The sequence below is a fragment of the Hermetia illucens genome, chromosome 4, assembly GCF_905115235.1.
Source record: "Hermetia illucens chromosome 4, iHerIll2.2.curated.20191125, whole genome shotgun sequence".
NCBI classification, from domain to species: Eukaryota; Metazoa; Arthropoda; class Insecta; order Diptera; family Stratiomyidae; genus Hermetia; species Hermetia illucens.
Window position 1 is genome coordinate 12,804,300 of NC_051852.1, and position 15,909 is coordinate 12,820,208.

General features: G+C 43.2%; 1 protein-coding gene across 50 annotated transcripts in view; it reads left to right on the forward strand.

Annotated features, from left to right (window-relative positions):
* Positions 1-15,909, forward strand: part of LOC119653867 (sodium channel protein para) — a 317,579-nt gene that overhangs the window by 138,054 nt on the left and 163,616 nt on the right. For 36 of the 50 annotated variants that reach the window (XM_038058927.1, XM_038058962.1, XM_038058971.1 and 33 more), the window contains 2 exons: positions 484-516; positions 8,848-9,003. In XM_038058927.1, the coding sequence (XP_037914855.1) occupies positions 484-516; positions 8,848-9,003 (189 nt within the window). The remainder of the gene's footprint in view (positions 1-483; positions 517-8,847; positions 9,004-15,909) is intronic. The other 14 variants (XM_038058976.1, XM_038058973.1, XM_038058937.1 and 11 more) reach the window with 1 other exon arrangement.

The following is a 15,909-nucleotide window of genomic DNA, read 5'->3' on the forward strand; positions in this document are numbered from 1 at the left end:
TGGTATTTTAATTGTATAAAATAAAGAATATTGTTTTCTCTTATCGTAAATATATAAATATCCGTGTATGGATGTACATATATATATATTAGTTGAAAGAAAGATTTCTTTTGAGTTCTTTATAATAAGTTTCACTTTCTTTCTTCATCATTTTAAACATATCCAAATAACTTCCATTATCGCCATTTTAGGTATTCAAACCATGTCTTTGATAATGCCTTCTTTAGTAAAAAGACTAAAATCTAGGAATGGCATTCAACTTCCAATCAGAAGCATAAAAAAAAACTCATTGCTCGCATTAACTATTCACACAATTCTGTAAAATACACTCGCACAACATTTCAACATTCTCAAACCACAAACACCCACGTGAAAAAGTAGTAATTCTTGCAGCAATTTTTATATAAGATTCTTTAGAATGAACATTTATAAATAACTCTTTTTTAAGCAAATGATATAATACTCTGTTTTGGAACTTTTCAGCCGCAATATGGCCGCAAGAAAAAGCAAAAAGAAGTAAGAGTTCACTTCTAGTCTTATCATTTCATTTCATTTATTTTTATTTTCGTTCATCCCCAACTTAGAAAGATTTTTAACAATTTTAAACTATAAAAATCTATTTCTAAACTTAGTTGATAAAATATCTTTCACATTTAATATTTATTCGTTTAAGCCACCCTAGTTATTTGTTCTTAAAAGTTTTTTTATTTGTAAAAAAAATATATCTGCATTTTATTAAGTTATCATTGAACCACTTACTTTTTGCCCACATTAAAAAAGGCCGCCAGCATAATAATAATTTTGCATTTGCGATCTAATTAAAATATAAGTTAGTGCAGATTAGAATTTTTCGTACATTTAGTACTTGAGTTAAGAACAATATTCGAAAACATATTTTGTTTTCATATATAAATTCAAAATTTAATTGGAAGAAACTTCTCCGGAGTATTATTTAATAATTCCAGATATTTGAGTAACAAAAAAAACATGAAATTCACATAAATGCGATAATTGGAAATAAAGCTTTCTAATTTTCATTAAATATTATTTTCAATTAAAATAAATTCATTGAGTTATATTAATGATTAGTTGTATTTTAAAACAAGCCAGCTTGCGAAATGCTTCCAGCTTGCTATTAATTGATTGTTAGCTTTCAAATATTATCGACTAGCATATAGTAAGTAAACAATTATTAGCTTAAATCAGTTTTTCCTGAAGCTAAAATATACTAGATATATATCTCGAGTGCTCATCGCCGGACGACTCCTTGACTTTCCGGGAGATAAATATTTTTATTTATTCTATGAACCTCTAAAAAATAATTAAATCCATAATAATACAGATATCGTCAGAATAACCCCTTGGCCTTTGGCTCTGGTGTTCGCGGTCCAATTCGCTACGGACCTTAGCATCTCTTCCATGAAATTATGGGTACGATAACTGCGTTGAGTGTGTCGTTAAACCTCGTTAAACCTCACCTCATAGCATGCTCCGGATCCTCGGGTGTAGCGGCTCATTCGGGGCAGTCTGGGGACTCATCCAATTTGAAGCGGTTCAAGCACATCCTCTACCCACTGTGCTCCGTAAGGAACTGTGTTAGGTGGTAATTTAATTCTCCATATTTGTGCTCGACCCATCTCTCAATACACGGGGGTACAGTGTATGGGTCCAGGGGTCTTTTTCGGAATTATTCTACCGTTGCTACCACCTCCTGTACAGCTCCTTCCTTGTGGCTTTCGGAAATCCGCAATCACTTGGTTGGATTCACCCTCTTTCTCCGGTAGAGACAGTGGGCCTTATTCGTTAAAAGATCCAAAGGAATCATCACCAGATACCGACCTATATGCTCTACACACCCTCAGAGCGATCGACCAGTATGCCGAGCTTACTCTTCTCTAGTTCACTGTGTTATCCAGTACGCACGCCCAGACAAGAGCCCCGTAAAGCATAATGGATTTCACCACCTCTGCGTGCTCGCTTTTGCCGCCTTGGCATCAATCATTACCCCCAGGTATCTAATGATCGATTTTGTAATTACTTCGTGATTACCGGATTTTGATCGTGTTGTTTTTCCTGCGATTGATAATAAGCACCGCCTTCGTCCTATCTACCACCAAGTCCAATTTCAGCATTTGAACCTTTGCTTAGATGGCATGATTAGTTTCACTTTCATACAGTTCCACATCCTGAGGGTGTTTCGAAACTACGATCACTACCAGGTCATCAGCAAAACCAATCAATGTTGCCTTCTTTGGCACGCGAAGGCCGAACACGTCGTCATACATTATGTTCCACAGCAGGCGCCCCAGTACGGAGCCTTAAGAAACACCTGTGGTCGCAACATATTCTTTCGGCCTGTCGTCCGTCTCCTACCAAAGATGTCTTTCCCAGAGGAAACTTTCGATTTTCCGAGCTAAGTAACAAGGGAGACCCAATTTAGCCAGGGTGCTCTTAAACTAACCCCTCTTGGCCGAGATAAAGGCATTCCTGGCAACCAGGTCACTACCACGCAATACCTTCCAGCGGCCGATTCCTCCTGGCCCAGGTGGATCGCGCTCTGCGAAACTCATACTGCCGCACTGATACTACTCGCTAACTCGACGAATGGAAGCAGCTTTTGTATACCACCCTCTCCATCATTTTTCCCATAGTGTCTAAAACACAGACGGGGCGATATGAAGAGGGTACGCCAGGTGGTTTAGGTGGCTTCGATAGCAGAACCAACCTCTGTCTTTTCTACTGAGCGGGAAACACTCCTTCGATCATTCACGATTCAAATCTACTTATGAAGCATACGGGCCTAATTTTAGGAGCCAACTTCAGCGCTTTGTTCGGAATCCCGTCCAATCCCAAAGCCTTTTATTCCCCAATTCCTCCACAGACTTCCCGTAATTCCTTTCCGATCTCCAAGGGAATTGAGAAGACATCCTGTTGAACCATTTGATGAGGTCCACTGTCTTCCTGCTGTGGGAAGAGAATTGCGACTATCATGAACAAGAGTCGCGGGCACGTTACTTGGGGTGGGTTCAAATTTGCCTCAAGGCACTGCTTGTAGCAATTCCGCTTACTTTCCTGTATAGTCTTCTTAAGGCTACTTCAAAGATCGCGCTATTCCTTCTCCGACTGCCGATGTCCTGGCTTTCCTGTGGTCCTTTGGCAGAGCCTCCTCGGTTGCAGATACGATGTTCTCAACAGCGGGATTTCTTAGTTGCACCAATAGTTTAGTTTCCTATTGTGGTGGAACTTTCGTCCTCCAACGATATTTGGATTGTAACCTCCTTCTAAAGCCGCCAGGAACGTCTCTTTCTCGGAAGCTCCAGTGGACCACCCAGCTATCCTGGTTTTTCCGCTTCTGTTGTTCATTCGAGTATCACCTCCCTCGTTCCTGATGTCGAGAAAGATTGCTTGGTCGTCATTGTGGGTGTAGTGATCTCCCACTCGCCAGACAATCCCTCTCGCCAACGAAGTGCTGAGGTATGTCAGATCGGTAATTGAGCCTAGCTCATTGCCTCGGAAAGTGGGCGCGCATCCAATGTTGGTTGGTACTATGTCCAGTTCCGCGAAGGTTTCAAACAGGATTTGGCCTCTGGTGTTCGTCGTTAGACTACTTTAGTCTAAGGCCCACGCGTTGAAATCATCGGCCAGCTACGTAGCACTATCGTAGTTTCGATAAGGTGCACATATTACCGCCACATTGCCATTCGACTCTCGAATGGTTTGCGAGAGTAAGTCTTGAACGTATACCTGATACGAATCACACTGTCTCCTAGGTCTGTCTGTTCCGTATTGCTTTTTGGAAGGATATTCGCATAGGACATATCCTCTTTCTTGGAAATAATGACTATCTCTGGACGAACCTTTTGTTCATTCTTCGGAGTTACGAGCTGTAGGCTCTTTCCGCTTTGTCAAAGTTCGGGCTGTAATCAAAGAACTACCCGGAACTTTCGCCGGCTCAGCTTTCTTTGACGAAGAGGCTTTTTTCTTCTTGGCCGCTTGTTGCGCTTCGCTTATTCCATCCCTACTCCATTTGCCCACTTTCTCATCTACCTTGCGGAGGCGTGGCTTTGCTACATGACGCTTGGGCGTTTTTCCCTGACAATTTGCAATTTACCATTAAAATTGCTTTTTGTTGAATACGATGGATGAATACGTTTACGCACTGTGTGATAGTCTCCCAAAAACAGGCGGGCAATCAACGAAACACCTCTCCCATCATCAGAGAACTAGCATGAAATCGTTTGATATATTATTTTGTTCTAAACCTCTTGCTCTCTTCTTTTAAAGAGCCTTCAAGTCACGGAGTTCCTTTGACCAACGGGAGGGAAGACACGGAACGGAATTTATTATCTGAGTGGAATCATGCGGTCTTTCCAACGATTAATTATCTTAGCAATGATGAAGGGAACAAGTGGTTCCCGAAATATCGGTATTTGCAAGAATAAATATCCACACCAACGGAAAAAAAACAACAAGTTTTTTATTATTTCAGGGAATTTGTTAGTTCAAAGAATCTCTGCTCTTCAGTCCAGCTCAATCTTATTCAAAGGAAGAGAATCCATCCAGGCTTCATCTGCCTGCGTTCCTCAGTCGCTCTCTGAGAATGCTATCCAAGGAGAGCACATCTTGGTCTGCTTAAGTTTGCCGGTGAATACCATTCTATCTTCCTCAAGAAGAAAGGGCATCGGCGTCGAACAGCCGGGGGTCGTGCGAAAGGTTATGCGGTCTGCGTTTGCGAGGCAAATTTAGAAATATAAGCCTCATTAACACCTTTGCTGAGGAGACTGTAGAGTCGGAGAAGGATACCTTCTACGAAGTAGTAGATCGAACCGTCGAAGCCTGGCCTAGGCATGATATCAAAATCATACTTGGTGGGTTTTAACAGCCAAGTAGGCACGGAGCCCGTATTTAGGCGATACGTTATCTCCCATAGCTTACATAAGGATACCAATGATAAGGATACTAACGATAATGGTCTGCAGATTATTCAGTCAGCAGCATCGCACGAAATGGTTGTTGGAAGTGCCTGGTTTGCGCGAAAAGCGGTCCACAAACACACATGGGCCTCGCCAGACGGAACCACTTTCAACCAAATTGGCCACGTGCTGATTGAACGCCGCCACTTCTCAGCTTTGTTGAATACCAGAACATATAGGGTGGCCAATATAGGCTCTGATCACTATCTCGTTCGCATGGTATTCCGGGCTTGAATTACGGCACCACCTACAACCCCCTCTGACAATCGGGTGAGAGCGAATACTGAAGTCATTCACAACAAAGCCCTTAGTAACACCTATAAAGGGGAAATGAATGCCGCAATAACCGCAGCTAACAGAGATCCTGGAGAAGAAGGATCAACAAATGATCTTCACAACCACCTGAAGAGCGTTGTCATTGATACGGCCACAAACATACTTGGCCCCAGCCGCATGAAAAGTCGGAACGGCTGGTTTGACAAAGAATATGAACTGATGCATACCGAGTAATGTTGCATTCTCAAAGAACGCAGGCATGCGCTAAAATATACCAAGAACTCCGTTGAACGGAGAAGGGACTTCACAGGCGAAAGAAGAAAGCCTGGCGAAAGGTAAAGGGAGCAACCGCACCAGGTACAGAAGGTTTATCAACAAGTCCTGCCGTTACAAAGAGGGAATTCCGATTTCCGACAGAATGGGCATATTTTAGCGATGGGTTGAATATTTTGATGAACTGTTCAACAACGAAAATATCGGCGAGTTGGAGGTCCCGCCAACTGAAGACAGCGGACAAATACTGCCACCACCAAGTATAGAAGAAGTAGCCCGTTGAATCCACCGGCTTAAAAATCTTAAGTCGCCAGGAGCTGATGGAATTACAACCGAATTGGTTAAATATGGTGGTGACCAATTACACCAACTGGTTCATCAACTTGTGCTCAAGGTGTGGGATACGGAATCAATGCCTGACGATTGGCAACGGGGTATTGTCTATCCCATACGCTATCTTGCTAGATCGGATAGCCCCATACTTTCAGAATATCATTGGCCCATACCAAAGAGGCTTCACTTCAGTCAAATCAGCAACAGATCAGATTTCCTCTGTGCGGAACTGTTGGAATATGAACATCAGTTGCACCAATTTTTCATCGGATTAGCCGCCTATTACAGCATAGTTAGGGTAAAACTGTACACGGCTTTGAGAGAATTCGGCATCCCGACGAAATTGATAAAACTGACTAGGCTGACCCTGACCAATATGCGAGGCAAGGTAAAAGTAGCACGATCACTCTCGAGGCCATTCAACATCAACAAGGAACTAAGACAAGGGGATGCCTAATCAAGCGTCCTCTTCAATCTGGCCCTGGGGAGAGTGAGCCGCCGACAAGCCGAGATGTATAGTCTACCTTCATCCAGATGGAGCAGACGGCGCGAGATCTCAGCCTGCACATTATTGAAGGCAAGACGAGGTACATGGTGGCAACGCCCCCGGAAAAAACCAAAAAACCAACAACATCTAGTTGAAGTGGCCAAACGATATCAATAAGGATAGGGGACTACCACTTTGAGATCGCTGGAAATTTATCCTATCTAGGGTCAAAAATTCCAACCGATAACAGTTACGATGATGAAATCCGCGCACGGTTGTTGGCAGCCAACAGAGCCTATTTCAGCTTACAACAACTGCTCCGCTCGAAACGTCTCACCACAGGGTCAAAGTTCTTACTGTACAAGACAATGATCTAGGCAGTCCTCATGTATTCCTCGGAAGCTTGGGTTCTTAGCAAGAAAAATTGCGAACTTTTGGCCGCGTTCGAGTGAAGAATCCTCCGAAGAATTTTTGACCCCCTACAAGAGGATGGACGATTCCGTAGTCTACATAACGACGAAATCTATGCGCGATATCACGACCGTCCGGTTGTGGATAAAATCCGGCTTTACAGATTGCGGTGGTCGGGTTACCTAATCCGTATGGATGAGGATGGTCCAGCCCGAAAAGTCTATAAGGGCAATATCTATGGTTGAAAAAGAAGGCAGGGCAGATACTGCCTGAGATGGAGCGGTACCGTAGGTCAAGATGTCAGACAGCTTTTAGGCATATCAAATTGGTGACCTCGGCGCAAAACCAGGGCGTCTGGAGTTCCTTACTAAGGCAGGCCAAGGCCGGTTACCAGGTTTTGCGTCGTTGATAATGATGATGGGTTGTACCTTGATACCATAATGTATCGAGAAGTTGTCTCAAATTTAAGCATTAACAATGCTGGTAATGTTCCCTTTATTTAGGCCCCAGACATTTTATATGGTAATCAGATATCCTTGGAGTATTTCGTACCCATTTTCGTTAAATTTATTTTAGGGCTTCCAATGGGTATGATGAATCTGTAAAAAAATAAACTCCATAAATTCGACTACGTGTATATTTATTCGAATATTTGCTAGTAATTATGCGTATAGAAAAATAATTAATAATACCAACACCGGGAGTCCCTTAGCCGCTCCTGCTTGGTACATAACACAAATGTATTATTAATTTTATATCAACCTAAATTCCAGCTTATCGTGAATAATAATATTAATAACTTTGTAAATGTAGAATTGCTTGTTTGCATGACTATGAATGCATCGTATTATTAGCTATCGTACTGCAATTAAGTGTAATTCTAATCCCTGTCTTCATTATATAGTTCATTCCACCATTAAAGGGCAAGTTTTATTATAATCATTGTAGTGTCGGTGTAGTGTATCTATTACATGAGAACATTAATATTTCATGAGTTAGAAATTAGTATTATAGCAATATATTCCTTGTGTACATGTGAAAATGTATATCCTTTGAAGATTGGGGACGCTCCTTGATGATTACTATTATATATAGATGAAACTCTAATTGTATCTCATTTTCTTTGTCAATTAATTCAAAGTTGAAGCTCAAACATTTTTTAGGATTCAGTTCCTTTAGAGCCCTCTTGTAAAAAAATTCAAATCCATTGCAATTCCATAATTTATGATATTCCTGAAACTATAATTTCAAGAAATTGATCAATTAATTAAAATATTTTTTAATTAAAAACCAAACATCCAAGAAGGACTAAATATCTGTATAGATACTTCAATAAATAGCCAATTTGACTTGGAATCAAAATATGCTAATTAAAAACAATCTGAGTCAAAAAGATTTTTTCTGAAGGTCCTCGAAGTAGATTCAACAATGAAATAAGCGACGTAAAAACAAGAGCTTCGGAAAAGTTTATTGATATCTTATCTAACTGTTTAGTTACATCTAAAAAATCATTGAGTACTGTTGCCTCTTAACTATTTCGCATTACATGAATGCTTTTGTTATAAAACTAGATTGTCGTTGGTCCTCCTTAAATTTAGGGTACAACTTAGAAGTAGGGTTATATGTATCTATGTATCTATGTAAACACCTTAATATTGAAATTCGTCTAAATATTCACTTCAGTCTCTCTTACTGTTTCCTTATTTGAAACTCTTGTCTAAGTAAAACTGTCCAAAGCACCCCATTCAACCTGCTTTCGTTCAAAGTACGTATCTTAAAGATCTCCTTTTGCTTATCTATTGCTTCCAACTACATAACAGTAGTATATATACAGAAGAGTTCAAAATAGTGATAGCGTATTTAATAAAGAGAAGTAAAACCATCGAAATCAGCCATAGTCATTAGAACTGGTGCAGTAGGTTTCAATTAAAATATTCTTTTATCTCCACTTTTAAGTCATCACAACATCTATTTGAAGAAATATCAAATACAAACCATACTAACTTGAATAACTTTTTTTTGTATCTTTTTCCTTCGACGACTTCGATGATTCTTCAACGCTTTCAACCGAACTTGCAATGTTCAAAAAACCAGATCCGATATGATGATGAAGATGAGGATGAAGGACCACAACCGGATCCTACACTTGAACAGGGTGTTCCCATACCTGTTCGATTGCAGGGCGGCTTCCCACCGGAATTGGCCTCCACTCCTCTCGAGGATATTGACCCATACTATTCAAACGTACTGGTAAGTTTAATATTAAATTAAAATTTGAATCATTTTTTATAATTTCCTTAATTTTAATCAAAAGAAAATTCGGAATTTGTTCACACAGATAAAAGATTCAATCAATGAGGACGATTCAATCAAATGAGTCATTTTTAAGCTTTCGTTGGAAATAAAATTTTATTAAAATCGGTTCACTGTCTGTCAGTGTTTTTTGATTCGTTGGGAGGTAAAAAGGTTCAAAACCTACCGCTGGTTCCTACCATACGATTGTGAGTCTTTTACTTACTAAACCTACATCCTCTTTCAGTTACACCGCAGCTTTGTCAACTGAGACTTGTTTTGTCATTTAGTACTTTCCTCACCAGCTCCTCCCTTCAGCAGATTATGAATCCCCTTCATAAAAATTTTCCATCGCTTTCCAAGATGTTTCAGAGGCTAACATGTGCTCCAGAATATTCTTTGATGATTACCGCACCTCGGGGTCAATTTACGTATTCACTCTGTGGACGGTGAACCTAGGGCAGCTGACAGCAGCATGCTCCGCATTCTCTGGAATAATCTCCCATGCCGGGAAATATGGAAAGCGGTTACGGTCGAAGTAATAAAGGCAAGCACGGTACTTCGTTTGATCCATTTTGCGACATCTGGGATAATCCTGTGAGTTCAGCGTTCTTTAGGTGAATCATCCCATTATTTTTGCCACTTCAAAATACCTTCACTTCGTACTAATTGGTGACGATAGGTACGAGGTTTGCCGATACATATGTTGGGTCATAGAGATCTCGACCCTTGTTTGCCAAGATGTCGATGAGGACCACGCCTGTTATCACATATGCTGCTTCGTGTGGCGTTTAGCGCACGACGTTCGCAATACACTCAATCGATGGGGCTGCACTTTTTCACCTATTTGCTTCTACCTCCAATGCCGATGCCCAGACTGGGGCTGTATAAAGCAGTATGAAGCGGACAACTCTCTAAATAAGGAGCCGACGGCTTTGCCTAGGGCCACCTACATTTGGCAGAATTTTTCCCAACAATGTAGCAACTGCCGAAGTATTTGTTGCAAAATTCTCGAAATGTGGCATGAATTTTACTTTTTGGTCAATCATGACTCTGTGCTGCGGCAGGATTCGCAGCATTCGAAATTTATTTCGAATGTTGCGAATGCGAACAAATAGATGGCGCGGAACTATCCACTTTGCAGAGCTCGCCACGGGAGTGGAGGACTGGAGAGAAAAGTGTGCCATGAGTTAGGGGCAGAAAAGAAACACATGAAGGAGATTCCGTGAACACTGTGAACGGCCTGCCTTCTAGGGAGAAACGGAAGTATTTGATGCTCAAGTACGCGGCGAGCAGTTCGCGATTGTAGGTACTGTAGTTCCGTTGAGCGGAATTCAACTGCTTCGAGAAGAAGCTCAACGGCTGCCAAACTTGATCCACCTTTTGGTGAAGGGCAGCACCTACTGCGATGTCAGAGGCATCAACAAAAACGGCTACGGGTGCATCTTGCAGAGGGAATGCCAAGAGTGTAGCATCGGCCAGTTGTTGACGGGATTTGTCAAACGCGCAGATAGCCTCTTCAGACCACACGATCTCTCGTGTGTCCTTAGTTTTGGGGCCAGACAAGTACGCGTTCAAAATGAACTGGTGATGGGCGGCCTTGGGCAGGAAACGACGGTAGAAGTTTAGCATGCCCAAGAACCTCCTCAATTCCCTCACTGTCTTTGGACGCGGGAAGCTTGTTATCGCTTGCACCTTGTCTGGGTCGGGCTGTATTCCTTCAGGGGAAATGAAATGGCCGAGGAATCTCACCTGTTTTTGGAGAAATTTGCATTTCTCAACGTTTAGGACTAAACCGGCCTCAAGGAGACGTTGAAAAATGCACTCGAGATGGGCTAAGTGCTCAGACTCAGTGGAAGAAGCAACCAAAACATCATCCAAATATACGAAACTGAACTTGAGGATTCGCAGGACTGAGTGAATGAACCTTTGAAAGGTTTGCGCCGCATTGCACAATCCGAAAGTCATCCGGGTATGTAAAGAAAGAAGTGGGCTCATTCCCCCGCACTACCAAGCGGTTCCACACAATACACCTCGACATAGTAGGGCCTTTGCGAGACTCGCACGGTTATAGGTATTATCTCACAATCATCGACAGGTTTACGCGGTGGCCTGAGGCAATACCTCTGAAAGACATTACGGCGCAATCATGTGCCGAAGCCCTCTGTCGAGAGTGGACACCTCGCTTTGGCGTCCCTGCAGTGGTCATCACTGACCAGGGAATGCAATTTGAGTCCACCCTTTTCTCCGAGTTAGGCAAACTCCTTGGTTTTAAACGCCAGCGGACTACTGCATACCACCCGCAATCCAATGGGATGCTAGAACGTTGGCACCGGACGCTGAAAGCCGCCATTATGGCACGTGACGATCTGTCCTGGTCCCAAGTCTTGCCTCTCGTCCTACTCGGCCTACGTACAACCCGACGAGAGGAATTTGCTGCCAGCCCCGCAGAGCTGGTATACGGGGAGAACCCGAGACTCCTAAGCGATCCGGTCTTCGACAAGAGATCGGGTCTCACAGAGTCGGGGTTGGTGCGTCTGCTGAGAGACAATTTCCGACGCATAAAGGCCACACCACCCACCCGACACTCGTCCACACCTGCCTGTTCGCCCAAGGAACTGGACACGTGCACGCACGTTCTGGTCAGGACGGATGCCGTCCGGAAGCCGCTGCAGCCTCCATATGAGGGCCCGTAGCGCGTTCTCGAGCGGGGAGAACATTTCTTCCAGCTCGAGATCGGTGGACACAGGAAGGCGGTCTCTCTGTCCAGGCTGAAACCCGTGTCCGCCCCGAAGCAGCGTCGTGTCCGTTTTGTGGATTGACGGTGAACGAAGTTCCGGGATCAGTCGCCGAAACCCGCTAGGTTTCATCTGGGGGCGGAGTGATGTGGCGCGGCAGGATTTGCAGCATTCGAAATTTATTTCGAATGTTGCGAATGCGAACAAATAGATGGCGCGGAACTATCCACTTTGCAGAGCTCGCCACGGGAGTGGAGGACTGGCGAGAAAAGTGTGTCATGAGTTAGGGGCAGAAAAGAAACACATGAAGGAGATGACAATTCTCTTCTGCCTCTAACGAGCAAATAGTCACTTCACTTTTTCTTCATTCTTTAAATAAATTATTTAATAAAGTCTAATTGTTAAATCTGTCGAGTATTGATTGAAAAAACCCAGTCTGTGTTTCGGTGTACCTAAAAAGTGTGGTTTGCAAAGAATTGGACTATTAAAGTTAAAACTCCTTGGTATTTATGTGCTGGTTCGCTTCCTTCGTTTGACGATCAAAACTACTTCGGTTTGATGACCTGCGAGCGCCAAACTAGCGTCTTCCAGCCAAAATCTGATTTCAAAAATTGCCTCGGTTGCGAGGATTTCGATCTCCTTTCCATATTTGGTCGCGATATTCACTTCGATGTCGTCTGCGAATCCAATGGCTGTCACTCCTCTGGGCAGCTGTCATTTTAAAATTCCATCATACATTATTATCTACAGGAGAGGACTGAAGACCGCCCCTTTGTGAAACCCCACAGGTTGTTCTATACGTCTTAGGTCCATCGTCCATATCGTAACACAATAGCTTCTCCCGGAGGAATTCTATGCTTATGCGAAATAGATATTTAAGAGCGCCAAGTTAAGGCTAATGCCGCAATTGGTTTGGTTCATTCTGCATCATTGAAGGCATTCTGTCTGCCTGTCTCTCCGTCTATCTGTCTATCTGTTATACGCACTTTTCTCAGAAATTGTTACACCTTTTGACACGAAATTTGACAGAAAGGTTGCAACTGTGAACCTCCATGTGATAAACAATATTGCTGCAGGTTGAACTTGACGGGGGTCCCCATACGTATAAAAGATCGGTGCAAAATTTGTTTTCACCGAATATAGCCATGTGCTTTTCGAAGCAGATTTTAGTATTGACAGTAGCTGGAAAGGAGAGGGAAGGGGTCAACATTTTGCTGTAATATAAGTTTTAATATGAAGCACCATACTGGGATTATTAATCCTCACGCATGCGGTGGATTACATTGCAGCACATTTGAACTGAAAGAGGGAGCTTCTCCTGCACGTAAAAGAACAATGCAATTTTTTCAACGAATCTAGCCATGCAGGGTATCAGATGAAGGGTCTCGATTAATACAGCAGGTATTAGTTTTGACATTGGTTGCAGAAAGGAGGAGTGCAAGGGTTCAAAAGGGGCGATTGCTCCAACACGGCTCCACCTCCCTGCGCTCCTTCTGTTGTCTAGAAAAATTCCCCGGGTTTTAAATAGAACTGCTGACGTGTGATAGGCGTCGTCGACAACTCTATTGCAATACTCACAATTAAAAGATCGTACCTTTCCAATCGTGTGCTCATAATACTAAAAACCTCCATGCCCACTTAAGAACTGGATACGGAAATATTCAGTCTCACAATGCTTCAGTCACACCACCTAAGTTGTCAAAGAGCGCGGTCCAGTCCGCGCAGTCCATCTGCCTCTAGTCACATTTTGCCAGGAGAGCTGCCACGCATCTAATGTATGTTGCGGTTCTTCACGAGCAACCATTTCCGTCCACCATCTTCCTTGCACTTATTAGCAAGCAAGGTAAGGGGGATTGGCGTGATCACCATCATGGCCGGTTTAGAGACAGTGTGATAGGCAGATGCCCCGTATCTATACTCCACGCCGTAGACCAGGACCGACTGCGTTGAACTCATCAGGAGATATCTCCTGCTTCCAACACCCAACTTAAGGCAAGCTGTAACCTTGTTCGCTGCTGCTTTGATTTGATCATCTGCACAACATACCAGGCGCGACTCTTCGAGCATGTCAAGTCTAAGCAGACTATCATATCAAGCGTTCCAGAGGTCCGGCCCTCGAATAGATCCCTGCGCTACCCCCGATGTGACATCCATCTTCTTCTAACCCTCCAACATCTCATAGAGCGTCGATGTAACCCACCACCGTAGCTTCCTCTGGAACCGAAAGATTAAGAACATTATTTTAGATGATGCTCCACAGCAGTGGGCTCTGTGGGACACCCACGGAGACGACATACTCCTAGACTCTTCCCGAGAGATTCCTTTATTAGTTTTCAATTGGCCGAATTAAATGCATTTCTCACGTTCAAGCTGAATTGCGTCTTCGGCCAAGCCTGTAACCGATTTTATGGCTCAATAGTTGATGTGGCTTTACGGAATCAATATTGCTGAAATGCCTTCCTGGCTTTCAAAAACTGGAAGTAATCTATTGTAGATTCTTTGCTCTAGCATTTTCCCTACTGAATGCAGAAGACCTATAGGACTGTAGGAGAATGGCTCACTTGGAGATTCACCAACCTTAATCAGCAGAACTAGCTTCTGTCGCTTCCATGTCTCAGGAAATATCAATTCGAACGAGAACGCCTGAACAACTCAGCAAAACATGTTCAGTTTGGATTTCACGGCAAGAGCAAGGGCTATTGACTGACGGAATTGCCGTCACATTCAGAGGTCATTAGAAACTGTCAGTGCTCTTCTCTTGTTGAGGGAATAACTCGAATTTTCAACAAGAACTTAGCCCACGTGATCTGCGAAGATAAGCGGCCTCTGAATCGTCCCATCACGATTCTATAGGCCCTCCCCTAAGGGTTTGCGTGCGTTTCCGAAGAGAGCTCCTCTAAGCATTTTCTCTTGCTCTGTTGGATGGTCAGCTGAAGGGTTTTTGCCTCTAATTGATTCTGCGTACCGCCCTCGAAGCCGCTCTTCTGGTTTAGTTGGCGATGCATTGTGGGGAATGGTCAGCACTTTCCATGGCAGCGTTTGTTTTATTGGGTTAGTAGTCACTACACCTCTATAAAGGTTTGTTCATCAGAAACTTATGCAGACTAGCCAGAAATCATTCTTGGTTTCGATGGGCTCTGTGGTTCCACCGAGATTTCAAAGAAGTTTGCCTGATAGTCGTTGCGGTTGTAGCCCTCGCTAATGCACGTGCCAGTGCAGGGTTGACAAAGGTCAGGTCTACGTTTAACGCAAATCCTCCTTTTCGAAAGATGTTTACATCACCTCTGTTGATCAGAACTATATCCAACTGCGCAAAAGCTTCTAATAGACTGCACTCCAGTGCATTTGCTTCTCTGTCATCTCACTGGAGAACCCAAGGCTTGTCGATCGCATTCCCATATCGCCGCTCCACTAGTCAAATCTGTAAGCCATACGCCATCGTGACGGTTTCTATATAGTTCGTTTATGATGGCAATTTCAGTCATAGATTTGCAAATAGTCCGCTCAACTAGATCCGGCGCGACCTTGCAATGATTGCATTTACAACTTTCGGCAATATGCCAGTTATCCCCCCTCCTCTTCTTCGTCGCACAATAGGCAGTTGGGGTTCCTATTGCACTCTTTGGCAAAATGGCCTTTAATGAAATCCTCTAGCGCAGCCAGCAGACAACCCATCCAATTCGAACCTTCTCGATCGATAATAATTTCTGCGCTGTCTCCACTGGTAGCTGCAATGTGGCCATTTCGAGCTTTTTTCAGAGTCACAATAGGCTCCTCGGTAAGTTCTTCTAACTTGAACTCTTCCTTCAACGCACTGCAAATTTCTCTTTAGGACGGTATTTTCTTGAGGCCCTGGTACTGTATATAGACCTCATGATGGCCTTGGCCTGTACTGTAACATTCTCCACAAATGAGTTCTTAAATTGAGTTTGAAAGCAGTTTTTCGCAAGCTGGACTTTTTCAGCTCAAGCATAAGGTCACCCTTCTGAGTTGAAATTTGCTGACATTTACGCCAGATCTTTTAGGTCGGGGTTAGTTTTGACTTTTTCCATTATTTCCACTTAGGAAACATTCTCCTCGCTAGGGGTTCGCTCTGAGTGAATTCGCGTCTACGCTTTCTTCTTCG